This window comes from Callorhinus ursinus, unplaced genomic scaffold (genome assembly GCF_003265705.2).
Source record: "Callorhinus ursinus isolate GAN/ISIS: 27379988/994484 unplaced genomic scaffold, GSC_fseal_2.0 scaffold4, whole genome shotgun sequence".
Classification (NCBI taxonomy): Eukaryota; Metazoa; Chordata; class Mammalia; order Carnivora; family Otariidae; genus Callorhinus; species Callorhinus ursinus.
Window position 1 is genome coordinate 121846570 of NW_027397066.1, and position 27260 is coordinate 121873829.

At 43.3% G+C, this 27260-nt stretch overlaps 1 protein-coding gene across 5 annotated transcripts in view; it reads right to left on the reverse strand.

Moving 5' to 3' along the window:
- Window positions 1-27260, reverse strand: part of ZNF827 (zinc finger protein 827) — a 172491-nt gene that overhangs the window by 138547 nt on the left and 6684 nt on the right. For 4 of the 5 annotated variants that reach the window (XM_025874262.2, XM_073892307.1, XM_073892310.1 and 1 more), the window contains exon 2: window positions 2362-3417. In XM_025874262.2, coding sequence (XP_025730047.1) covers window positions 2362-3417 — 1056 coding nt within the window. Of the gene's footprint in view, window positions 1-2361; window positions 3418-27260 lie in introns of those variants that run through there. The other variant, XM_073892308.1, reaches the window with a different exon arrangement.

Genomic DNA, 27260 nt, shown 5'->3' on the forward strand with positions numbered 1-27260 from the left:
TGTGAAGCTAACTTTCGCTTTAACTGAGAAGTACAAAGAGCCACCCTACTCCCTACTAACAACCCACGTGGTCAGACACAGAACTGGAATTTAGGATGTGTCCACATGGATACATGGAACATTTTTGGGGGGACTATGTCAAGAGCCCTCGTGTTTGTCCTCACAGCGCTCTTCCCGTGTGTGTGAGCTTTACAAAATGAGTGACTCGTCAGTGGAGCTGCTTCACCAACTCTGGGATGGTGCCCAGAGGCACATGGAGAACAGTGGCCAGGGGTACCAGTCAGCCAGCAGGGGGTTGCAGAGACGCAATCCAGAAAGTTCCTTTCTCCCCTCTTTCAATCTGATCATTTTGAACACTCGTCGATTAAAATATATAAGGGTTTCGGTAGTAGAAGAAATTCAGTAAAAAGAAAAGAAAAAAATGATTGTTGATAGGTCTCCATGTAAAATCCTGCTGAGAAGCTCGTTGAGATGTTGGCATGAATTAAGTGCACTTAAACCATAAAGGGAAGATACCTTTTCCTTTGGGTATATATCCTACAACAAAACAGGCAGAAAGTCTCCTGTGCACCGGAAGTTCATGACCTCTTTAACATCTTTACATGCATCTAAGCACTTGAGTGAAAAAAAAAAAAAATTATACTTCACCGATGCTGCTCATTATACCCAAGACACTTCACAATGATCAAGCTGCTATGATTTGCCTTCAGGAGCCACAGTTTAATCAGTTACCTCTTTCCGAGTCTTCAGACAACTAACATTGATTATTAATTTTGTATAAGCTCTTCCAAGTAACTAATGTCCGGATGGATTTATAGTGTAAACACCATAAATACGTTCATTCAATAACCAGATACGGAGAATATTTATAAAATTACATGTTATATACAGCCATACCTCTCTTTCTGCTGCTACCCCTAAATGAAACTTCTCTAAATGAGGAGTGATTTATTCCATTGCAAAATTACCCAGCTCCCTTTGCTCTCCTCCTGGTTTCCTAATTTTAGCCATTTCTCTCTCTATTTCACCAGATGGCAGGTAAGAACTGAGGAGACATGAAACTCAGAATTGATAAACATTTCAGGATTTTTATGGACACTTCAGAAACTCTGTAGTGAATGGTCTGGATCACGCACAGTCATAAAAGTTCCTGATATCCATTCTCCTAGTTCTATTCTGCTGTTTACACAAATTTTTAAAATAATTAGAATTAGTCCATATAGCCCACTCAGCAACTTAAATGGAAATTTGTCATAAGTGCATCAAATTGATGCTAGCTGCGATCGTTCAATTATTTGCCATTCTAAGCACTCTTCATCAATGTGGCTGCAAATAATCAAGAGTTGGCTAGACACACACAACGGCAGTGTTTATACTGATGAGGACACACATAGCCTACTTCCTGTTCCAATCTGACAGGATATCCTCAGGAGACATCTGAAGCTCCATACATCCATCCCAGTACCATGAATTTATCATACACACAATTTAAAAACAAACCAGTACAAGAAGTGATGCTTCCACCGTGAGAACACAAGTGACTAAATTTCTCCCTCAGATGAGTAACTTGTGAATGTCAAGGCTCCGTAAGACAAGTGACTTCTCCTTTGGAAAGACTGCCCTCACAAGAAAAACTTATGATTCAAATTTTCCACATGCACATTCCTTCAGAATCTGATTGGATTTGAATTTTTTAAAAAAAGCATTTGCAGGAAATGCTTTGATTATGTCTGAATGACAATATTCTTTAGAGTTCTTATATGACAAGAAATTACAGAAGAACAGGATAAGTGGGAAAGGCTGAAATTCCACACACACACAAAAATAATAAAAATGCTAACATAAAAGTGTATAGTGTGATAAATTAGGGCAGAGTAGTTACTGTATACAAAAGTCCATTTGTGATGGGAGGCAGCAGGAGGGTGGGCTCTCCCTTGTCCACTGTTTCAAAAGCAGCGGGGTTTTTTCTCCCCCTATGTTCAGTGATGCCATGCACTCCATGACAGAGCTGCTTTGATCTTCTCCCATTAAATATGTCTTGTATGGACCTAGCCTGCACTTGGTAAGAAAAAAAAAAAAAAGATCATTTATATGAAAGGGAGGAGTACTGTACGTCTCTTAAGATTATTCATTACCTTTCAAAAATGAAGCTATTTGTGAAGTCTTTGTGTAATACATACATGAAAGCCCACTACACTGCTTACTTAAAGTATTTTCTTGTGCTCCTGCTTTTTTATTCCTGCCTCAGATCCGATGGGGAGCCCAACCGAATAAAGCAGTGAAGAAGACATGGCAATTTACAGTAAAAAAGAAAAAAAAAAACAAAAATGTACATGATGACCGAAATAAAAGATTCCATACCTGAATTGGAGGGTTTAGAAACTCTTCCCTTAGGAACTGGGAGTAACAATAATTCCAAGGACTGTGGCGGTGGAGGGGGAGGTGGCGGGGGAGGCGGCGGCGGAGGCGGCGGGGTGACCTTTTCTTGCTTCTTCTCCGAAGGCGGTGGCGGTAGAGGGTCCTCAGGCACCAGTGACGATTTCTCAGCCAGAAGACTCCCAGCAGCCCTTGCTGCTACCTCTTTCAGGAGGGCGGCCGAGGAGGTCATGGAAGCCAGGGAAAGGAAAGAGCAGGCCGGAGGTGGGTGCTCCTGACCAGGAGTCAAGCTTCTCTCGCTGACTTTCTTGGATAAGGCTGCCAAGGTGGAACTGGCAGACTGCGAGCTAAAAGGGGAGGAAAAGGACTCAAATCGCATGGTCTCCTCAGTCCTGGTGAGAGATTTGTCCTGCAGAACAGCATTGGCTGCAGCTTTCAGTTTGAGGATGGCTGAATCCGGGGACAGGCCACAGGTGGTGGTTGAGGTGGACAACCACTTACCTTGATTCCATATAAAACGGTTACTTGGAGCGTACTGGTCATTCTGTTCCTGCTTCTCAGCCAGCTTCCTGGCAAGAACACTGAGCTGCTGGGCATGGTGGGACGGTGGCGAAAAGGAGAGATTCGAGCCCACGTTTACCGGGGACTCCACCCTGCCATTGGCCGTGGCTGTGGCGTCGAGTTTGAGGGAACCGGCCTCCAGCAGCCGCCTCAGGTTGCTGCTCAAGGGTTTCGTGGAGCCTGGGGGGTCATCTTCACACAAAGAAGACACGCCAGGGGAGAGGTGGTCTTGACACTGCAGCGAGTCTCGCAGGACCTCACCGTCAAGTCCCACCAGCTCCAAGGTGTGGCTGCTGGGGGTCGCACTTCCCAAGGAGGTGTCAGGGGAAGTGGACTGCTCCTGGATCCGGTCCTCCAGAGACAACTTATAGTTCTCCTGGACTTCTCCATAGGATGCTTCTGACGGAGTCTCTGAAGAGTTTCCATACCAGTGCTCTCCTTCACTGAGCTCTCCCTCAGCCTCTTCCAGCCTACTAACATCTGGGGGAAGTAAGAAGATCAGGTTTACTCCCCAGTGAGCACTGAGCAAGTCTGAAGACATTCAAATGGCGTTGTTGAACATGCTTCCTCTTCCCCTCCCCCCGCAACAACCACAAGAAAGACAGCAACAACCTTACTAGAATGTCAGGTGCTGAGTCAGACGGTCTTGGCATTAGCCTGAAAGAAGGTAAAATACTAAACAAGCAAAGGTAAAAACATACCCACCTACGAAACATATTCATCTTTCTATAATTATTCCAGACAAGCTGAAATGGCGGGGGGGGGGGGGCGGAATGCATCTGTAAAAAAGTAACTGCACGAAGAGACCGTTATTCTCAGTGGTGGGGGAAATGGAAAGAAGCTTTGCTCCCTTGTTAAAAAAAAACAAAAACAAAAAAACCCAGCGTGATATCTTTAGTGTCGCATCACAATTAGAGAGCTGGCCTGGCAGGGTGGGAAAATGTTGTCTGTGAGGCACAAGACAGTGGGAAGCTGCTTCCCCACTTTCTGATTCCATGACCTCAGGCAAGTCGCTTAGCTGGCGTGATAGAAGATGCAACTGATTTTTTTGAAAAGTTCATCCAAAAATGTAAATAATACCTGCTGTTATATATTACAACTTCACCCGGTTGTTAGGAAGATTAAATCGTAAGAAGCGTGTGACTGTGATTCGCAGACAGTCAAGTTCTATACAAAAGTCAGACCTCATTAGCAAACACTAGTCACATAACTGATTCCCTAAACTGATGATGTCTCCCATGTTATACATGCTACTTCCTTGAGAGTCGTGGATTCCAATTACCAACATGCTTGCCATCCTGACACAGGCAATGATTAGGGATTTGTTCCCTCACTCTACTGAGAGTCCCCTTTAATGATTTGCCATCCATTAATTTATCTATCCACCACTACCAGTCTAACTGCCCCCCAAGCACTGCTCAGTTGGGACTCCCTGCCATCCAAGAGCACCCATGAGCTCTGTCATTTTTCCACCTTTGCTCAAGATAGTCCTTCTATCAGGAATGTCTTTCTTTCCCCCAGAAAACCTGACTGTCTATTTATCCTTCAACTTCCTACCTAAAAAGTTTCCTCCTTGTGATTCTCCCTGGAACTCTCAAAATTAATCTTTCCTTCTCATTCATTCATTCACTTATTCAACAAATAATTGTGAAGTACCTGCAGCATGCCAGGCATTGTTCTAGATCATTCTAGATTGAACCACACTGAACAAAACAAAGATCCAGCCTTCTTGAAGCTTACATCCCAGTGGAGGATGATAGATGTCACACAAAACTTAGAAACTAGTACGTCATAGAGTAAGCCAGAGGGTGATAAGTGCTACGGAAAAAGATACACAGCAGGACAAGGGGGTTTGGGGGGTAACGGTAGGAGGTGAGTTTCAATCTTAAACAGGGTGGTCAGAATGGGGCTTCACAGAGGTGGTGACATCTGAGCAAAGATGGAAGAAGTGAGCAGTTGTTCAGGCAGCTACCTCTGGGAGAACGTTCCGGGCAGAGGGAGTCTCTGTAAAATCCCTGATGTGGGAACATGCCTGGTGTGTTTGTGATGCAGCAAGGAGGCCAGTGTGGGCTGAGTGGAAAGAGTAAGGGTCAAAGCAGGCAAAGCAGGAGGAGAGGAAGTCAGAGAAATAACGTGAGGGGGGGGGGGAGAGCGAGGGTGGCTGGGAGTGTGTGGTGAGGCAGCGAGGCTATGCAGACCCGCACAAGGCTGTAAACTGTTGAAAGGTCTTTTGCATCTGGTGAAATTGGGAACTACGGAGGGCTTTGATATGATGTAGCTTACATTTTCAAAGGACTCTTCTGGTTGCTGTGTGGAAAAGAGGCTGCAGACACAAGGGTGGGAGCAGGGAGACCAGATATGAGGCTGGAACCCAGGTGAAGGATGACAGTGTGAAGTTCAGCTCAAGGTGACTGCCGGCAGCGAGAAGCGGCCAGATTCTGTGCATCTTCTGAATGCAGAGCCCACATTCTTGTGTTTTGTTTCTATTGATTACATATCACTCTCAATTACCTGTCTACTATCGGTGTATCTTCTAAAAGGTAAGTAAGTGGTGGTATTCCTTGGAGGCAGGGAATGGAGTTTTATCATCCACATGTCCCCCACTGTGCCTAGCACAATGCCTGGACCCCAGCAGAGTTCAGTGATGTTTAGGGACTGAGCCCAAACTCCCCATTGTGTCAAGTTTTGCTATATAACATGCTGTTTCTTTTCTGAATAGAAATAGCTAGAACTAGTAATGCCTGAGCTACAAGCTAATACATTGATCTTCCCATGCTATTTAGAGACGAAATGTCACAAATGACAAATTCTCTTTCACTGAGCTAAAGTTCTGCAACTCCTTCCTGAGATTCTTTATTAAATTATCAAGAAAATGTAAAATATCAAATGGAATTTGCTGAAAAAAGGCAGATAAAATTGAATTTTCTCTGTTAAAAACAGTCTGGTTCCTTGTGATTTGCCACATTTCCTTCTTCCCACTCGATTTCAACATTTTTCATCTTTGCTCAAACCGGTAGGACCCTGAACTACTTATCTCCCCAATGGCTTCTCGAAGAGATGCTTTTTACCAAACACCAAGCCGTCAACATCAATTTCAACAACAGGGCTAATTTTAAGTTCCTTTGGCAAACCACCTTTCCTGATTTCAGTTTAAATATCTCATCCTTCAGAAAAATCACATGGGAACTATCCTGTAAATAGTAAGAAAAGTAAAAGATTTAAAAATCACTACAGTAAGAGCAGGTGACTAGCTCCTCAAAGAGTCTCTTTCTCTGATCTTTATTGACACTAAATGAACATAGGAAAATAAAGGATTCGAAAGTAAATACTTTCAGCTTACATTCCTGTCATACAAGAAAAGCTCTAGATAGTCAAGACTGGTCTAGAACCAATGTGATAAGTGTCAGAGAACAGGGTACATAAAACCGGGGTTTTCAGAACCAAAAAAAAAAAAAAATCATAACGACTTGGCCAGGCTTGTCATTTCACTGAGACTATTAAACACTCTGAGGGACTACCTGCTGGGATCAAAGACACAAAGCTACCTACTGCTAATGTCTGAACCAAGAACCCAAATCTCACAACACCCGGCCAGTGCTTCTCTGCACTGCCCCACTGCCCCAACTGCCAGATGCCCTCTGAATGGCAACTTCTAGTGAACTTGGAGCAGCAGCCCTCCCACCCCCAGCAGTCATCCATCCTTCCCCTGTCTGGAAACAGAAAGAAGCGAGAGAATTCTCAGAGATAAGGACAGTATTCACTCTTTATCTTGAGATACACCATGAAGAGGTAAGTATCCATTATTCCCATACTCTAATCTCTCCATTCCCTCCCTGCAGCTTCTTTGTTGCAGTGGTCAAATACTGACTGAAATGCCTCAAGAATTCAGCACATCTACTGGCAAAGCCCCAAATGCAAAGCTCAATTTCCTACCCCCTGGACAGCCTCAGTGAGCAAGAATATTCCCCCTCCCAACGTGCTCAGGTGGAGCTGAGTGCGTCAAAACACTAAAGTCGTCCATTCAGGCTCTAATCCTATCAAGCCGCGATAAGGAGATCCAAACGTTCTTGAATGATACAAACAGCTGATATCTGCATCTAGAGCAACTTTCCCAACCCTGCCAAACAGCAGCCCCAAACACGCCAACGGAAGCATTTCTTAAAAACAGACCAGTTGACGTCCTCTAAAATACCTGGATGTTTCTCAACCATCCAATCCTCGGTCCTTTGCAGACACGGCCGAGATAACACTCTCTTCTGGAACGCAAGAAAACTCGGGTCCGTAAAGAATATTTTTAAACTCCTAACACTCTATTAATTGCTTTTCTGAAGACGCTGCTACTACAATTGAGGCTATTCAAGTAATAAATCACCAAATAATGTTAACGCATGGCCTAGGAGGAGCCAGACCAGAAACCCGAGGAGAACCACTTTTGAAATTATTCCGGCACCACCTGAGGTCAAGCGGAAGGAGGGGGGGAAAGCTTTCAGAGAAATGAATGCAAGAGAAGTGGAGACTTGCAGAGGTTGCCGCACTGTCCTAAGAGGCTCAAACAAATAATGCTGTTCTTACAGCAGCCGCAAGGCTTTTCCCTCCCACAAATACGAATTCTCTTCCCCCTGCTGGGCGGCTCTGTACTTCACATTCGATTTCAAGCAGGAGACGTCCTTGAAGGCTGCACTGGTCCAGTTACCGGGAGCTCCGCTTCAGCGGGGTGGGCAGGGACCCCCTAGCACCTTCCGCACTACATTCTGAGGAAAGATGGTCTCATTGGAGAAGCTCAAAACAAAGCATTCCTGCAATCGAGGGGATTACTTTGTTGGCCACCACAAACTTTCCCAGAACAAGCTGGGCTTGACTTTGGACTCTCTTTCACCATTCGAGAAGCCCCTGGTCAGCGAGACAGCTCCACGTTCCTGCCTGTCCCCAGCGCCGAATCATGGCCCCCTCACCGCAGAACGCCCCACACGCCGCCGCCGTCCCGGAAACGCTTCCTGCGCACACCGACTGTGCGGTTCACAGCTTTCCCAACTCAGGCTCCGGGGGAAGCCTCTCAACGGCCAATGTAAATAACTTCCTTCTAAATACATTATTTTTAACCTCCAGAATAGGAAGCTATTTCCATTGCTAACTTTACAACAACCTATGTCTCTGACAGCCAGGTTCACACTCATTCCTGTCAATTTTACACAACAGTCTGTTTGGGTGTTTTTCACTTTAAATCATAAACTCAAAGAATTAAGAATAGAAATGGTACAATTACAGAATGAAATTATGCTGAATAAATTATGTTTCCATGTGGTGAATATTTCTCCTTTGGGGAAAACAAAACAAAATTCCACTACCTAACACATTTATTTATAATTCAGTTCTCAAGCAGAAAATCAGTAACTCGATATCCACAGCTCTTGCTGCGTTTTTGTTGTTTTTTTTCCCCCCAAATCACTTCCTTTTCGGTTTGACAGTTTTAATCAGATGCATTTAATTGGACAAATAATCAACTCAGAAGATCCTCGATCAGAGAGATAGGGAGCGAAAAGAGGGAGAAAAAAAAACGCAAGAAAGAGACACCTATTAATTTTCATGCCTTTTGGCTGAGGTTCAAGTAAGTGGAGATGGAAATCTAAAAGCCCCGTTTCTAAAGCTACCCACAACCCATCCCACCAGTCGGTCCACCGTGAATCTAACCAGCAGGGTTTGAGGAGAACAAGGTTTAAATTCTTAGGACTCGCCTGGGATGGCGTTGACTCATGGTCCATCCTCTGGCAGTCAACACCTTCTTGTGACAACAGGTGTGTTCATTGACCTACCAACTAACTGTCTGGCTCATTTACACCTAAAATTCTTCCAAGTGCCCTTCCTTCGCAGCTAGCACACATGGATAGCTAAGTATCTATATTTAATTTTAAGGTCACGCATCTCTATCGGTATTAACCACTTGTACCTGTAATACCTACTTCAAATCGTACAACCAACTCTTCCATGCAATTTTATACAAAAGCGGTGTGTAAAAAAAGTGATTTGAGGAGCTCTGTATAGAAGCTATGAGCAAAACCAATGCTAATAATTGACTTAATCTGACAAACATTTCCTGAGCATTTACAATGGTTCAGGGAGCTGTTCTCCGCGACAGGGAGCCTCAGGATGTAGCAGTCTCTTGCCCAACGGCTTGTAATCATCAGGGAGCGAGGGTTGCCCAAGCATCCGAAGCACAATGGCTGGTGCCGTCACAAAGCGTCTGAGAAAGACCTGTGTATTCATAAATGAATTCCAATGGTGCAGATGGCTTTGGAAATGGACCTCGAAGGGATGAAGAAGATTTTAAAGGTGACACTGGAAATTCACGTATTGGAGGGCTTGCTCTTCCGAATCTATCAAACAGGAAATAGCCCTGTCATGGAATAAGCTAATATTCACATGACATATGTTAGTGAAACTAACCTCATGAAACGGTTTTTACATTCTTAATTCTTCACATTTAAAAACCAGACCATCTACTGATTTGTTAGAGGGCAGACTTTACCAATTTTCTTACCATACCCGCTCGTTTTGAAATCGGACCATTAGATTATGAATGCCTGAGGTGGGACCATGAGTTGGTCATTGCTTGCTCGATGATCTGTCCAGAGTAGGGCATTAGGTCCCCTGTGGTTGTAGTGATTACTAGGACTGCATGAAGCAACAGGTAGGGCTTTCAGCCCCTATACCAAAGCCAGAGAGGCGCACAATGAAGGTAGCAGCTGAGAGGACGTCAACGCACCATGAGGGCTCTCTCTCTTGTTGCTTCTCATCTCTTCTCAGAGCTTAACCTCCTCCTCTCAGGCCACCTTCCCCTGGAGGCCCAAAACCTGGCTGTACAGGTTCTGGGTTTTTACTCTCAACCACGTACCACCTAGAGAAAGGTCTTTTCCCTTGGATGAGCCTGCTGGAGGTCAGGTTCCGCTCTCTCCGGACTTAACACTGAAGCCAGAGGGTGGGTTCTATGATTGGCTTAATGTGAGTCACAGAAGAAAGAAGAGGGAAGAAGCACCAGGAACACAAGAACGATGCCCTCTGTATTGTTTAATAAAGGTTTGGCAAGCTGCACATCAGGCTGTTCTGAACCAATTTGATGATTTTAAGCATAAAACATAGCCTCATTTAGGCTGGTCCTACCTGCCAATTTTTAAATTGTCCCTTTGAAGCCTGAAAGCCTCAGCACATCCCCCACACTAAGAGACCTCTCAAGGATTCGGGGCTCCAAGGCCACGGTGTGAGTGAAACACACGGGTGGGCAATCGGCCCCCCAGGCCAGAACCTCAGGGATCACAATTAGCAAAATATCGCAATGCCCAGGGTACCCAACCTGTCAGCAGGGCCAGGAGAAAAACTTAAGAACAGCTAGTTATTTAAAACTGCCAGGGTGGAAAAGACAACCAGACTCCTGTCACCAGTCCAGCTGGGGAAAAGGTGCCGTGAGGGCACGGGGGAAACGGGAGGAAGTCTGGAGAGGGTAAGAGTCCGCAGACTGAGATAGCACCGAGAGGCCCTCTGGGTCAAGACGCACACTTTGCACCCAACAGTATTTTCCAAGTATTGTTGTAAAGGTCCCCGAGCAAAACAAAGGTAACACAAATGAACACATCACTCCTTATCTTCAAAGGGAGTTGCCAACAGTATCTGAGCCGGTTTCAGTATCCTTACATAAAGTTGCCAGATCTTCCAGTGACCGAGGAGCTACCCAACCTCAAACTGCCCATCTCTTGGGGCACCTGGGTGGCTCAGTCGGTTAAGCATCTGCCTTCGGCTCAGTTCATGATCCCAGGGTCCTGGGATCGAGTCCCATGTCAGAGTCCTTGCTCAGGGGGAGCCTGCTTCTCCCTCTGCCTGCCACTCCCCCTGCTTGTGCTTGCTCGTCCTCTCTCGCTCTCTCTCTGACAAATAAATAAATAAGATCTTCAAAAAAAAAACAAAAAACAAAAACTGCCCATCTCAACACAAATGGCAACTCCTCCATCCCTATGACTGCTTCGAGCAAAAAGCCCCCGAAGCCAGCCTTGACTCTTCCCTTTCTCTTATACCCCTCATCAAATTCGTTTGCAGATTCTGTTGGTTCTGCCTTCCATATACACCCCAAATCTTGCCACTTCTCACCATGTCTACCATTCCCACCCTGATATACAGCACCGCCATCCCTCACCTGGGGGTGAGGCAGTAGCCTTCCAGTTGGCCTCCTTCCTTCCTATTCTTGCCCCACTCTGCTCAGCCAGCAGCCGCAGTAAGCTTTTAGAAATCTCTATCACACTGCAGGACCCTCATCCTCAAAGCCTCCAAAATGGCTTCTCAGGGTTCTCAGAATAACATCTAAAACCCTTACCTTGCCCTCAGGGTCCTACATAATCTGTATGCCTCTGACCTCATCTCCTACTGTTCTGCCTTGCTAATAAATAATAAATAAATAGCAAAATTTCCCCCGAATAGCCACAGGGCTGACTCCTTTACTTCCTCAGGTCTCGCCTCCAACATCACTGTTTATTAGACTAAAAGCTCCACAAGAGACAGTTTTGTTTGCTGCTGTATGCCCAGCACTTAGAATGGTATGGAGCACAGAGCAGGTGCTCAGTTATTATTTGTCAAATGTATGAATGAGAAAGAAGAATGCACTTAACCATCAGAAAGGCAGCACTTGTCAGTACTGGAAACGAGAACGATTTTCAAAATTACAAATGATAATCCTGTTTGTCTCACATGAGTCAAACATGAAATAGGGAAAAGAGCGTGTTTTGCAAACTTTTCCACCAGTCTCCCTAGCGGCCAAGAAAAGAGCCCAGGGGAACGAGGGACCCAAGCTGAAGCCCCCTCCAGGAAGCCCCCAATTTCTTTTGACTCTTGGCTTAACATTTCAAGTGAATCCCGCGTTCTACTCTATGCTATAGCCACGCTTGTTCTTACTAAATACTACGGGCGGGTGTGTCTTACAAGCCACTGAGGACAATTTCTTCTCTGCAGGGATGCACCACGTTTCTCCGGATTCCCACCTGCTCTGGAGAAACATGTACCCTATGGAGGGAAGCAAGGATCTATGAAAAGTATCTAGCACAGTGTCAAGAGCTCAGTAAAGGGTGGCTATCTTTGCTACTATTATTACTAACAGAAAACAGAGAGTACTAGTCCTGTTGCCCTCACTTCAGAAAGAAAAGCTAAATCACAGAAGGTAACTTCCCTGGACTGCACCATGGATCTGGAAGAGACTCAGAACTGTAACTCTATTTGCTAAATTTGAATTTTTGTGTCTGAATTGGAGATGGAAAAGCCTTGGAAATTTATCTTAGTCAATATGGCTAGTCTCTAGGCAGAGGCCTAGAAAGATCCAGTGATTAGCCCATGGTCCCATGGTTGATTTACTAACATAGACAGGACTTGAGCTCAGATGTCTCACTACAAAGGCCAGTACTTTTACTACTAAATCATGGTATAATCATCATGAAGTGAACGAGTGAATTCTAGAACCAGCCGTGGAACACAGGAGCCTCCCAACAAACATCTGTTGAATGAACGAACAATCATGCATAAAGCACTAAAAATATACAGGGTGCTTTATTAAAGATGCTTTAATATTCATCAGCAAATGTTATCCTCACAATGATTTTATGTGGTAGACCATAGTCTCTTCATTTTACAGACCAGGAAACCAAGATTCCACAGGTTAATGGCTTACCCAACATACACACTTAATGAGTGACAAAGCAAGGTTCAAACCCAAATCTTCAGGAAATCTAACAGTACGAGTAGCTTGACAAAAAAGTAATTTTTCAGGTGACCAAAAAGTACCACAGTACCTTCAAATCATCAACATTTTAAGTTTTATTTTGATGGGATTTCAAAATATATACACCCTCAGAGCTGAGTCCCTTCCTTCTAAATGTGTGGCTCTTTGTCTGTCATAGCTGTAATAACAATCACCCAGCTTATTAACAATGTGTGCAAACTAAGGATGAAAACCTGGTGTCATGCCTTGAATTGTGCCCCTGGGAAAAAACGGTGAAGTCCAACCCCCAGGACCTGTGACTGTGACCTTATTTGGAAAGATGGCCTTCGCAGATGATCAAGTTAAGATGAGGTCATTAGAGTGGACCCTAATCCCCTATGACTGGTGTCCTTATAAAAAAGGGAAATATGGACACAGAGACAGACATGCACGCAGGGAAGACTGGAGTGACACTGTCACAGCCAAGGAAGAGAAAGGCCTGGAACAGATCCTTCCGGTGTCTTCCTTGTGTCTCTGCCGGCACCTTGACCTGGGACTTCTGGCTTCTAGAACAGTAAGACAATAAATTTCTGTAGCCACCCAGTTCATGATACTTTGTTACGGCAGCCCCTGAAAACTAATATATAGGTAAGCCTGAATGAAGGCCTGAAACTTTTTTTTTTTTCTGGATTTGCTCACCTCCGGATTCTAAACTGTAGCCTTGGTTAGTGCTGTAGTTTTTATCCAAGCTGGTTATTACCGCACAAAACTGACCACCCTGCTGCTCAGCGTGAAGTCCTCTGAGGCTGCAAGGACGGTGAGCAGACTGTTAAGTTATTTTTACCTACCTCTACATGTTAACCAAATTTTGTTCAAAGGAAAGATTTTGAGAAAGACATTAGGTAAGAGAAGGCTTCTGTTACTAGACCTACTTCAAAATCTCCAGACAAAAAAAGACACTCATCACCACCTATGTTGTGGCAAATTAGTAAGAAAGGGATAGTTCAAAATACAGCATGAATCCACTGGCCAAAAGGCCAACCTGGAGACCAAAACACTACTGGTTAGTCCACGGATTGATTCCTTTGCTCCTTCACCCTTGCGTGCGCCTCCATGTTACAAAAAGCATATAGAATCTGTCCCCTCAAGCAATCAGAAGTAAATTTACCATGGCTACCATGGCGTTATCAGAAAAATTGTCTGTTAAGGCTGATAAATTGGTCGATTATCTGCTTCCTCGACTTTTATTTCCTCTTGTATAAATGTTTTCATCCCGACATTACCAATACCTGTTATAAGATGAACAATATATTACCAAACTACTGAAATCACCAGGAAATTCTTAATAGATCAAAAAAGAACTTAACTACAAAAAAAGCCCTAATAACATAATAATGCACTCTGTCGTCTATGAACAGCACTCTATAGAGAGATAAATGGCTACTTATTGAAATCTTAGCTTATACATAAAATGATACATTTCTTCCCCTGCACATTTGCCAAGCGTTGACATCACGTACCTTGTAATGAAACAGATTATGCTCATAATCATTCTGCCTGCCAAAGGAAAATTTCACACAGTAAGTCCTTTATTTACTAAAAATATGTGTCTATACTGGAAGAAAATGAGCCTTTGGGGATGAGAGATTTACCAAAGGAGAGGACATAAATTGCTTTTTATTTAGTGCATAAGTACATATAAAACAAAAGCTATAGAGAAAGCAGCCTCCAACACCCACCCTGCCCCGTTCCCACCACATTTTCGCAAAAGGATATTGGGGTAATGAACTGGGAGTTTTTTGTGTTGTTTTTTTTTTTTTTTTAGTTAACCACACGAATCCATGACACTGATGACAATGACAACCCTAACTCAATTAACTTTGAACACTGATTTAGGCCAACAATTTTAACCTTTACTCTGACCAGGCTTTGTGCTACAGCTGCTATCAAGTGGTCAAATGTATTCTTATCTGTTACCTCCTTTTATTTTCCTGCCCACCTCCTGGCACACACACAAGAAGTGAATGATGCCAAAGACAATGAAAACAACAAATATCACAACCAACCAACACACCGGGGCAATTCCAAGGGTCCCCTGTAGCTAGATGACCCTCACCTCAACAGCTGGGAGTCCTATGGTTTCACCCACTTAATTCTCTTTGACGACTCCCAGGGGTGGGAGCTTTCCACAGGCATGTCCACTTGGGGTTTCACCAAGAAACCTTCCCTAGATCTTTCACTTGAAAGACCTGGCACTGCTTTCTAGCTGTCTATCCCCATAAGCCATATTCTAATATCCATTCCTCTTCCCAACAAAGCTCGGATGCTTCCAGAAATGCATCGAGTAGTAAGGATGAGGTTAGGAAATGTGCTCTACTGATCCTTCCTTCAAACAGAGGCTCACTGAACATTATATCCAAAAGTAATGATGTATTATATGCTGGCTAATTGAATTTAAATTTAAAAAAAGAAAAAAAAATAATTCAAAAAATAACAACAACAAAAGAAAAAAAGACAAAAACAAAACAGAGGCTCAACTCCAAGGTAGAGGCTCAACTCTAAGGTAGAGGCTCAAGACAATAAAAATCCCTCTGGCATGCATAAGGATGGCCCCGAAGTGACCAGGAGGAATTCACATCACTCATACTCTTGTTCCTCTTGTTCTGAACTTTTTTGGGGGGGTCTATAAAATGCACTAATTTTGTATTTAAATGTGCACACCACTTCCTTTTCATACAATTGTAGGCAGCCCTCGGGCTGCAATGTTTCCTGCATGTTTGAAGAACTTAGTTAACTAGCCTATTCTCCACCAAAACCTGGTATTTGAAAAGAAGGATGAAAATGTGTTGGGTGATTTAAAGAAGTTCATTTGAGGAATACAAGTTTGAAAAGCTTTTAGTTAAATACACTCAACTAATCAGGCTTTGTTTTTAAATCTACATATTTTGAAGTTAGAGAAAGCCAAATTCCTTTGGTATTTCCATGTTACTGTCAGCAGTAGAGAATCCAATAAAGCAGGGTCGGCAATCTTTTTCTGAGAACGGACAGACAGCAAATATTTTAGGCTTTATAGGGCACGTATGGTCTCTGTCCTATATTCTTTGTTTTTTTGTTGTTGCTTATTTTTTGTCTTAATCATTGTTTTAAAAAATGTAAGAACCATTCTTAGCTCAAGGGGCTGCACAAAAACAGGTCAGAGTTTGACCCCCACTCGAAAGAATAGGTACTTTACTTTTTCTTTATAATAAAAGCAGAACGGTGCTTAAAACAATATTGGGCATTCTGATACATAGCGACAAGCTTCATCATCATCTTAATCCAACCACCTCTGTGAGTCACTGAGCACCTCTGTGTCTCAGTTTCTTCACTATAATATGAGGGGTAAGAACAGATCAGTGATTTATAAACCATACTGTCAACAAACTCGAGAACTCCAGGAAGAGCATGGTACCATGGATCAACCCCTACCTCCCACCTTAGTATACATTTAAGCAGCACAACCTGGCTTTGCTCTTATCTGTATACTGGGGCTCCCCTTAAAGACAAGGGTTCTGCTGTTGTTGTTTTTTTTTTAAATTTTGAAAAATACTGTATTAAATGATCTCAGGTATTCTCCTGCTGTTAATCCTCTATGAATCCATTATTGGATAATCAATCCTTTTCAAGTCATTTTATTAGGAAGTGTCAGGTAGATAGGAAATTATTTAAAATCCTTTGTTGAAGTATTTAAAGGCAAAGAAACAAGAACAAGAGAGCTCTTCTAAGGGTCCAACTGTACTTTTTTAGATTTGTGGAAATCCACCAGATAGCCCTACCAGAGTGTTCCAGAGTCCCGCAGATCAGGGCTTCAGGAAAAACAGAATGGTTTAGCAGTGGAAAGAGCTCGGAGTTCAGACTCGGAGACCTGGATTCCCGTCTGAATTTGGAACTTACCAGCTATATAACTCCTCATGTTTAATTAACAAAAACAGGAAAGCCTACTAAATGCTAACCCATAGAGCGAGTGTTAGGAATATGGAGATGAACCAGATAGATGTGGAACGTTCTGCCTCCCATCACTCCATCCCTCATCTGTAAAGCTGGGTAATAACACATATTCCCTCTCCTGTACCTCGTGGTCCTGCAGAGATGGCAAAGCATTTGTGAACTGCAAAGCACAGACAACATTAAACTAGCAAACTACGATTTCTCCTCCTTTTAAGTACATAAAATAAATGCAACTTCAAGAATTCACCAAATTAATAAAATAAGGCCACGATAGGTTTTGCAGAGCAAAACACCATTTCTAGAAGCTGAAGCAACATGACAAAACAGAGAAGGCACAAGCTTAGACACCAGACACTCCCACTCTGCTTCCTAATAGACCCGCCCGACATCCATCCACGGCCTATTCTCTCATTTATAGAATATTATAGAATAGAGAGAAGTAATCTCTCCCTCTTATTTCATGGGGTTATTGCAAAGGTAAATCAGAATTATGTAAGTAAAGCACCTGGCACAGAGTTAGCACTTAGTGAATAATAGTGGCCCCTTGCCCTCCTTCCCAGGCACCTAGAAATCTCAGATGAGAGAACATTAGATTTTAAATGGTAGGGCTTACCTCAAAATTGTTGATATTGCTACCCAGCTCTATATCACAATCACCTCAACCAAAGAGGACAGGAAACTTCTGGTTGTTAGGACCATGGAATCCAGATGTAGAATATGCCCAGTCATCAGGAAAATCTTACAGTCTTGGCACAGTTTGAGGACAGAGAGAAAGCACCAGCCAATAGCTGAGGGGAGACTCTACCGTCTGGAATGTGCCACAGACTTCCAACCACAAAAGTTCTCTCTGCACTTCGACTGTGGTATCCCCCTGTGGTGTAGGCCATGGCCTCTGCTCTCCTTGGCAAGTGTCCTCTGGAAGCACATGACTTTCCTGAGGCATCTCTAGGCCACATCCATGTGAATGTCTGTGGCACTGTTCATCACCTCCCACTCGGCCCAGTTGTACAGTTTAGGCAAATCATGTTCTCATTTCTGAGAGAGGATGACAACAGGAGATGTTCTCTAAGGTCCCTTCTACCTCTGAAACCCTTTGACTCCGGGACCCACTCTGAACTTCATTCGTTCAACTCATTCATTCATTCAACAATGTTTATGGGACACCACCTATTTGTTTGATCCTGTGACCCATTCTTAATTTCATTCATTCATTTATTCAACAATATTTGACCACCTACTATATACCAGGTACTGTTACATGCAAGAATGTACAAAAATGAGTAAGGAAGAGTCCACGCCCTTAGAAAGCTCATGGTCAATAAGAACATAGAGAATAAGGAATTACAGTGTGGCATGGGAGGTATTATGAGAGACCAATGGGAACCAGAGGAGGGGATGCCTAAACTGCCCAGTAGGTCGGACAACAGCTGGGGAGGAGGGGAGGCAGGAAAGGCTTCCCCCAAAACTGAGTGTTAATGGATAAGTAGAAGGTAATCAGGCAAATCTGATGGGTTGAAAACATCCCAGAAATGGAGAAAAAGTTCCAAAATAAGGAAATACAAACATGGTGGTCTGTAAAACAGATAATTCAGTATGAGTGAAACAAAGGGTATATAGCAGGGCCAAAAAAGGGAGGCTCAGCTGATGAAGCACCTTCTATACTTTGCTAAGAAGAGCAAACTTTATCCCTTGAGGAGATGTCTAAAAGATATTAAATAAATAGGGCGCCTGGGTGGCTCAGGTGGTGAAGCGACTGCCTTCGGCTCAGGTCATGATCCTGGAGTCCCGGGATCGAGTCCCGCATCGGGCTCCCTGCTCAGCGGGGAGGCTGCTTCTCCCTCTGACCCTCCACCCTCTCGTGCTCTCTATCTCTCATTCTCTCTCTCTCTCAAATAAATAAATAAAATCTTTAAAAAAAATAAAAGATATTAAATAAATATGTGAGTGTTTCCAAAAGCCCACTGTGGTAACAGTGTGAACACGGGGCTCCACAGAGGCCAGGGTAGAGGGCAGGGGACAGGACACTGAGGCAAAAAGAAGAAAAACAATATGAATCCTCACAGAAGAAACTAGGGGTATAAACTACAGCAGCGGCAGGGAGCGGGCATGATGGATTCCAGAAACACATCGACAGCAGAGCCAACAGCCTTGGTCCGATGGGGGAGGAAAGGCAGAACATGGCACCTAGGATCGCACTCAGCTTTCTGTCCTGGGTAAGGGGGTTAATGGTTGGTGAGGAGATCAGCCCAGGGAGAGAACACAAGAAGCCCAGAAATACTCCCAAAACCCATGACCATCTGTCGTACGCAGCGATGCACCCGCCACGATAAGGCGTGCTAGCCGTGGCACCCAGTGGAGCGCTCCTTCCCTAACAGGGATGCCAGCAAGTCACAGGGGAAGCCTCAAGCGTCTCCACAGACCAACGATGTTGTACAGATGTCTGTGTGAGGAAGAAAAATATTAACTGCTAATTTTATTTAAAACATTACTTTTATTTCAAAACAGATTTATTATACAGCAAGATACATATTTTCATTCCCATTTGCAGACAGAACAAGAGACTTCAAAGGAATCGCACAGAAGCTGAGAACACTTGTGAGCAAAGGGTTCCCTGTCTTCAGGGCTCTCTGCCTTTTGGGTTGTTTGGTGCCAGTATTCACGAAGTGTGGCATTACAACATTATCAAGTAAAGCTGAAGAGAGACAAGCACCAAGAGTTGCGTTTCCATTCCTATGTAGACAGCTTAGATACTGGTTCTCGAAGTGTGGTCTGCGGACCCCTAGTGGTCTCTGAGACCCTTTTAAGTGTCCTCAAGAGCAAAACTGTTTTCATAATAACTCTAGGATGTCATTTGCCCTTTTCACTCTATTGACATTTGCAACGATGATACAAAAGCAATGACGGGTGAAATGCTGGCAACTTAGCTTGAATCAAGGCAGTGGCACCAAACCATCCTAGTAATCACTGTATTCTTCACTGCCACAAACTCACAGTGAAACACACACGCACGCACGCACGCTCGCGCATGGCCCCCAAAGTAAGCAGCCCTGTCCATTTCACTTAAGAATGACTTTGATGAAGCAGCGGTGAAAATTACTAATTTTATTAAAGACTGACCCTGAGTAAACATCTTTTTAATATGATACATAATGAAATGTGTCCACGAAGCACTTCTACCATTACTGAAGTGTGATGGCTATCTCGAGGAAAAGCCAATCTGTGATTCAGTTGGGAGCTGAACTAGCCACTCTTTTCAGGGAACATCACTTTTAATGAAAGAATAACCGGTGAACTATGGTCATTCAAATTTGGGTATCTGGCACACTATTTCTTGGAAACGAACAAAGTAAGGCTGATACTTTAAGAAAAGACTGACCGTACTTGTAGCCAATGATAAAATTCAAGCTTGCAAGTAAGAACTAAAATTTTAGAAAACCCATATCCCCTACCCTATGAACTTAACAGTCCCTCAGGACAAAGTGATCTGCACGTGCCCGTGCACAGCAGCACTGTTCATCACAGCAAGAAGGAGAAACGGACCGTGCGTCCATTGTAGTGTGTTTCTTCTGTGTACCACCCAAGAGCAGGGCCAGGGAGACCACAGCTACAAGCGTCAGTGCGGCTGTAGCTCACCAAGATAACGGTTGAGTGAAAAACCAAGGTGCAGAATGCGTGCCGTGTGCTACCATTTTTACAAATCCCAAAGACGAGCAAAACCAAATAGGGTAAAGCGAGGGGAATGATAAACAGAAAATTGAGCATAACGGGAACAGGTAGCAGGAGAAGAGCACCTTAGAAGTTCGACAGAGTTGAAATGTGTTAGATTGGGCAGTCGGTTTACAGATGTCCCTTTTACCATTATGCTTCATTATCTGTGTATAAATGTTAGCCGTGTTATTTTTTTGTAAATAGCACCTACTTTACGACCTCCAAAGGGAGGCCACTGCATTAGAGCTCTCCTTGCCAAGGAAAACCAAAGAAGTGAGGAAGGGGCAAGAGGCACAGGGCAGCCCAGGCTGAGGGTCTGCAGCACTGAGCACTGAGCACTGGCCCCAGAGAAGCCCATCACTGGCAGGTCTTCCGAGACACCTTCAAGGCGGCATCCGTACCATTCATCCATTTTTGGTTTTTGAACAGCCCTCCCCACTTAAAAAAGCTCCCCCCCCTTTCAAGCCACCATCCTCCATCTCCTTTGTTATCACACTGAAAGAAACTACTACATTTCACAGTTGATTTTGTATTGTACCCAAACTACGAAATTTAGTAAGCATAATCTCTGATCATCTGGACCAGCTCCTACTACATTTTTCCTACCTCCTATCCTTCCACCAACAATATAACCCTTCTGATTCAGCTACGTTTCTTCTCTTAGTGTCTCCCACATACTTTTGGCTTATTTCAACCTCTTTTGGCTAATGCCATTTCTTCTGCTTGCAATGTTCGCTCCTCTAGTCTCAAGATCTAAATCCATCCCTTCCTCGAGGACGTTTGAAGTGTCACCTCTCTCCAGGAATCTTTTCCCCATCGCTCTCACTCCGACTTTCCTCGAACATTTACACATCTAATTCATATTATATTGTCGTGCACTTGTTAGCATATTGATTTGTGCTTATCCTCTGTGATTGTTTTGTGTCAACATTTGAAAGAACTGTCAGCAGGGACTGCCTTCTCTACAATTTCTACCAGTCAGGTAAATGCTCAAAACTTCTTCTTAATGAATGAGCACCCAGTAGGGACTACAACTCTCAGGGGATCATGTCCTCACTGTGCTAATGGAACACCACGTATGTTGACATATACCCTTATTCCCTGAAAAGGCTCTCAGTTCAGTGTCTCGAGAGCGCTTTTCCTCTGTGGTAGGAACGGATCTCTGACCTTGTGACAGAAACAAAGCAAAGCAACATTTGCTTTATGGGATTCTTTATCATAATATTAAGTGATTTCAAAGTTCAACATATCTCCTTCCATCCCACCCTATTTACCTGAAGTCCTCAGAAAATCACCCCTGCCGGTGGTTGAACCAGCTTCTCTGTAAACACAAGATCTTCTGTTTCATTTTTTGCACAATTGTATTTACTCAATAGTCCCTTATCTTCAAAAAAAAAAATCAGTTACTTCCCTATAACTTCTACCCTCTTGGTCCTAGTCCCTGCTTCCTGCTCAGCATTTCATAAATCTACGAAAATACCTTTCAAGCCAAATTTTAATTATTTGTTTCCATCTCTTTCTCTGCCCCCTTGGCTCGAGCCCCTCGCAAATAGGGACCGTGCTCTCCTTAATTCCACTGGTCCCTACTCCCTGGTACAGAAGCCCTCAGTTACTGCCGAATGAGTGAATCAATCAATCAATCAATCAATCAATGAAGTATCAGTTATCAGACACAAACTACAAATTTAGGAGGAATGACAATTCAGAGTAAGTTTACTCCCTTTATCCCTTGACAGACTTTATATATTTGAATGTAGTTACCAGGCATGACTGTTATCTCTCTTCACACTTAGCTTCAAATGAAGAACTCCCAATTGTCACAATAATTAATTCCTCTGATGATGATTTCAAAAGCCTAGATTCTAGTTGCCTCTCTCCTGGTGAGTAGTTTTATCAATTTCCCCCCTTAAATCAGGGCACCCAATCTGGCATTCAAGGTACAGATGTGATCTGATCAGTTTACAAGACCAGTGTTGCCACCCCTGTTCTGAATTCAGCACTTGCATTAACTCAGCCAACTCTGCTGAAATGCATCCATTTTTCGAATGAAGGCGGAATTTTCAATGCTGCTTGTTATCTTTCTGCTTGTTGTCTATGAATGTGGTTATCTCTGCGGATGCAAGTTGGGGAAGGGGGCTTTCACGTTTTACTTTAAACACTTCTATATAGTTTTCATTATTTATACGAAGCATGCACTATGTTTGCCATTAAGAGCCAATATAGACTTTTACAAATGAATGAATAACCAGAATTCATATCTGTGATTTCTAGGTTCCAGTCTCATGGAGTACACTCAAGTCCTATTTAAAATACTTGTACTTCTTTTTTTTTTTTTTTTTGTATATATTTTCTCACCTCTCAGCAAGTATTCGAGTAGCCTTTGGTGCATAGCATTTCTTTCTAAATATGATCTAGTGGTCTAGCCAACCCAAACCCCACTTCTAGATTGTGACATTACTCTCTTCCTAGCGATGTCAGAAAACAGCTCACTATAATTTGGTTCCTCTCTTTCTTAAGGTCAGATTAAAATCCAGTACGTGATTATTTGAGGTTTGCTTTCCCCTAGAAGAGAGAAATCATGTAGCACATTTCAGGAACATTTCCTGAAGCAGAGGGTGTCCCACACTTTGTTTCCTTCCAAATACAGCTGTGTTTCATGCTCTGGAGAGGACTGTTGGGTTAACAAGTAGGGCCAAACAAGCCCAGATTAGAAGACAACTATAATTCTAGGCCATTACACGAAAACAGTGTTCTCCATATGGAGCACGTAATTCAGACCCCAGAAAGTGTCATTGCATGTGACTCTAATTCTCTTACCCTCAGCTTAGCCTGAGGTCAAATAAATCTTTGAGGAAAGAACTATATTATTGGTGGCACAAGTTCTCATGAATCACAGAGCAACATGCTCCATCAGCACCTAAGGGTTCCTCCTAAAGCGGGAAGGTCTCAGAAAGGGGCAGGTGGTGCAGGCATGTCCTCCACGTGCGGGGCCCCATGAAGGCTTCGCAGCAGGCCTCAGGAGACCAGCAGGTGGTCCAACCCTGGACAGTGCTGACACTGGTGACCTCAAGCTAGTTTCTTCCTCTCCACGGCTCAGTTTCTACTTCCGTCCAAGTGGTGGGAAAAGGAGTCCTTCCTGCCTGCTTACAGGCAGATGAGATCGGTGAAAATGCTTTGTGAACAAGACAGGATAAAGTAAACAGACGGTGTGGGTAACCTACTATTACCCATTTTACAAGATGGTGTTATTAAGCACGGAGAGGTTCACTGGCCGGCCCAAAGTCACAAAGCGAGTGAGAAACCCTCGTGATCATGGAGGGAGAGGGTTAGAGAAAAGACTGGCGTCCATGCCCCCTGCCTAAGGCACGTCCCTCCCTGAGCCTCTCCTCGGTTTCAACTTGGAGGAGTGGGAGTCAATGAGCTATTTCTAGGGTTTTAAAAGTCAAACAAATTATCGTCGATAAGCTGCCCAGGCTCAACATGACATGTCTTTATTTTTGGGAGGAAATGGCATCAGCCCCGAGTGGGAGTTCCAGTAAGTTCAGGGGTCCTCAACCCTGGCTATCCATTCAAATAATTCAGGGAGCTTTTTAAGAATGTCCATGCTCAGGACCCATTCTGAGCCATCAAATTTAAATTGCTGGGGGGAGGGGGGTGTCTTCATTTTTTTAATCTCCTAGGTGATTCTAATGTGCAGCCAGGGTTGAGAATCACTGTGCTGCCTAATGGTGATCAGAAACTTATAGGCAGCAATAGTTGTCTCTGATTGATTACACAGCAGTTAGAGCAATCCTACTGAGATCCTTAGTTGAAATGAATTTACACCTCACATCTATGAACGTGGCCGGCATTTACCACGCACAAAGTATGTGCCAGACACGAGCCTACATGTTCCCCCATTGTACGGATGTGAAAACAGGCAGACAACTTGCAGTCACTTGCCAAGGTCACGGCTAAAATGTGATGCAGCCAGGACGGGTCTCATGCATCTGGTACCAGGATCTTAATCCCCACCCTCTACTGCTTAATACTGCCACAGAATGAGGTTTACAATACCTTAGCCTCAACGATGAATTAAAAGCTCACAGAATGTTGGAAAATGTAGAACGGTTTCTAATCCAAATGCACGCTGGGGCCAGGAGGTAATATACATGAGGGAGGTGGGCAGGTGTATATGCAGACGGGGACGTGGCAGCAGAGTGGTAGGAACTGTGGCAGACTGACGAGCACATGCCTGGGGAAGGGAGACAGCCGCTACCGACGACAGCAGATTGCTGCCATGTGGGGAGGTGGGCCCCGTGCTGCTGGCTCTTCCAAGTTTTCAAAAGAAACTAGAAATTTGGATTTTTATGTGAAACTGCCCCTTTCCAAATGCTGTCTCAAGTTTTTAAACATACTGTGTAGGGCAAAACACATCAGTAGGCCACTAGCTTGTAACCTCTGATATGATCTATCTCACACACAGACAACATAACACACATACACACAAACACACACCCCTGAATCCTCCATTTAAAATTAATTTAATGTGTTCTCTTGGACTGGTTCTCTGCAATTAGAAACAGCAGACCCTGCCTTTCCTTCTTTGGTGCAAAATTTAAACTATTACCTAAACAACACATGGAAAAACCAATATAAATTTCCCCTGGGTAATTTTAATCAGCAGACTGACTGTTGAATAAATGAATAAATAAACATTTATTAAATACCTATTCTCTCATTTCAATCTCACTATAAGTCTGTGAGCATGGATTTATTGTCCTCACTTTACAGTAAAACCCAGTCATAATTCATATGATTATTACACAGTTTAGACATAATTCAGGTCAAATCACAAACACAGAACATGTTCCGATAGTAAAAGTCTAGTGTAATATTGTTGGCCTAAGAAACAAGTATTAGTCAAGCCCTATTTTAACAGTCTTATAAAAGAATTTTACCATATCATATTATTACTCATCATTCTAATGAGAGATATGGAAAAAAAAATGTTTAAACACAGAAATCACCAAAACATCCTGGGTCAGAAAAGCCTGCAGTCTAATCACAACCCAAGCAAATGGAAACTTATTTCATATACATAGTAAGAGTTAATATTTCTTCAGCTCTTTCTATGCAGCAGGCACTAATTAGGCATGGTTTTATGTGGATATATATTATTGATATTTATCAATGTCGATACCGATATTTATCAACCAAGCTTTACAATAACCCTATGGTAGAGGAACTATTATCACCATTGAGAGATGAAGAAAGCAAAGACAGGGAAGTTCAGTAATTTCCCCAAGGTCACACAGCAAGTGAGTGCCAGAGCTGGGTTACGAACAGCCTGGTGCCAGAGTCCGTGCACTTAACCACTATGAACTTAAAAAGTATGTGTGCTCTCTGTTTTCACTTAAGTCGTACCATATACAGTAGACATAGTGAAAATATCATGCTAAATCACATGATATTTTCCTCCCTCTCATTACAAACAACAAAAGCTTTTTAAAATATACTATCAGACAACTGAAGACACCAGCACTATATACCGTTAGAAAAATCTATCACCCTCCACTAGTATAGCAGCCTGTCTCCAAAGCCCAGAAGCAGAGTGTTGCTGATCAATCTTGTAAACGATCATTCTCCTCTGGCCTTCTCCAGTCCCCTTTGAAGGCCAACTTCTTCAGAGCACTCAGAACAACTCAGCCTGGGACCCTCCTCTCTCTCCCTGCTTGTCTTTTTTCCTCCACACCACATTTCTAATGGGGTCTAACCACTTGTCTGACCCATGCAGAAATTACAAGAGAGAGAGAAAGAGAGATAATTTTAGGGTCTGCTTTTTCAGGCTCAAGTTTCAGAGAAGGCCCATGCATTTCTTCCTTGCTGATAGATAGAACTTGGCTGAATTTGGACTTTCTCAACATCAGAAGCCATGAGCACCTCAGCCTTAGTCATTTAAGAACTCTAGAGACAGAACTTCAGTGGTGGAGGTTGTTTTTTAATAAGAAGGGAATGGATGGCTGGAAACAATATCCTTTTTAGGCACACAGAATCTGCTGCATTTAGTATAACCCTAGGTCAAAAGCAGAGTTGCTAAAGGCCACATGCTGATCTCAGACCGTGGGCATGTATCACTGTACATTTTATAAAATTAGCTACAGTGCAGCCTCCGTGTGTGTGTGTGTGTGTGTGTGTGTGTGTGTGTGTGTGTGTACATGGCTGTGAAGCTGACTTTTATAAAATAAACAGCAATATGCACCCATGCAAGCTAAAGATTAGTCTCAAGCCACAGTCTGATTTTACTTTATGAAACTACCTTGTTACTACAGCAATTCTATCCCAAAGGTGGGTCCTCAGGGAATGATAAGAGTCATCTGAGAGGCCCCTGCTTCAGCACCTAGTCATACACTATTCTTTGATATCATAAAAAAAAAATCTAATTTACAAACAGAGGTTAGAAATACAAAACTTGCTCCTCCACAGAAGAGGGAAAGCTGCTAGTAACTTCGGCCCAAGTACTCTTAGCTCTTTCTAAGGTCTGTACTATGCACATTAGCTTCTTATAAAATATGACAGAAGACATTTCAGCGACCATGAACCATAAAGTATTTTGTACACTTGGCCCTAGATGGTATGAATTACTGAGCTACACCTAGCAAAGTAGGGAACAGAAAAGAATACATCAGAAACCGGACACAGTGTCTTCATTTATAACCTCTATCTCTCAAATGTGATTCTCGAGTACTTTAACTGAGCCAAAATACAGTAGTAATAAAGTGTGATGGAAAAAAAAAAAATCCCCACATGTTTCTCCATAACGAGGCCTGGTCTGGATTTCTTTGCAACAAGAGAAGACTCAGAATCCATTCCTTCGCCACAAAGCCCATGGCGTTATAAAACCTTATGCTAGAAAGCCTTT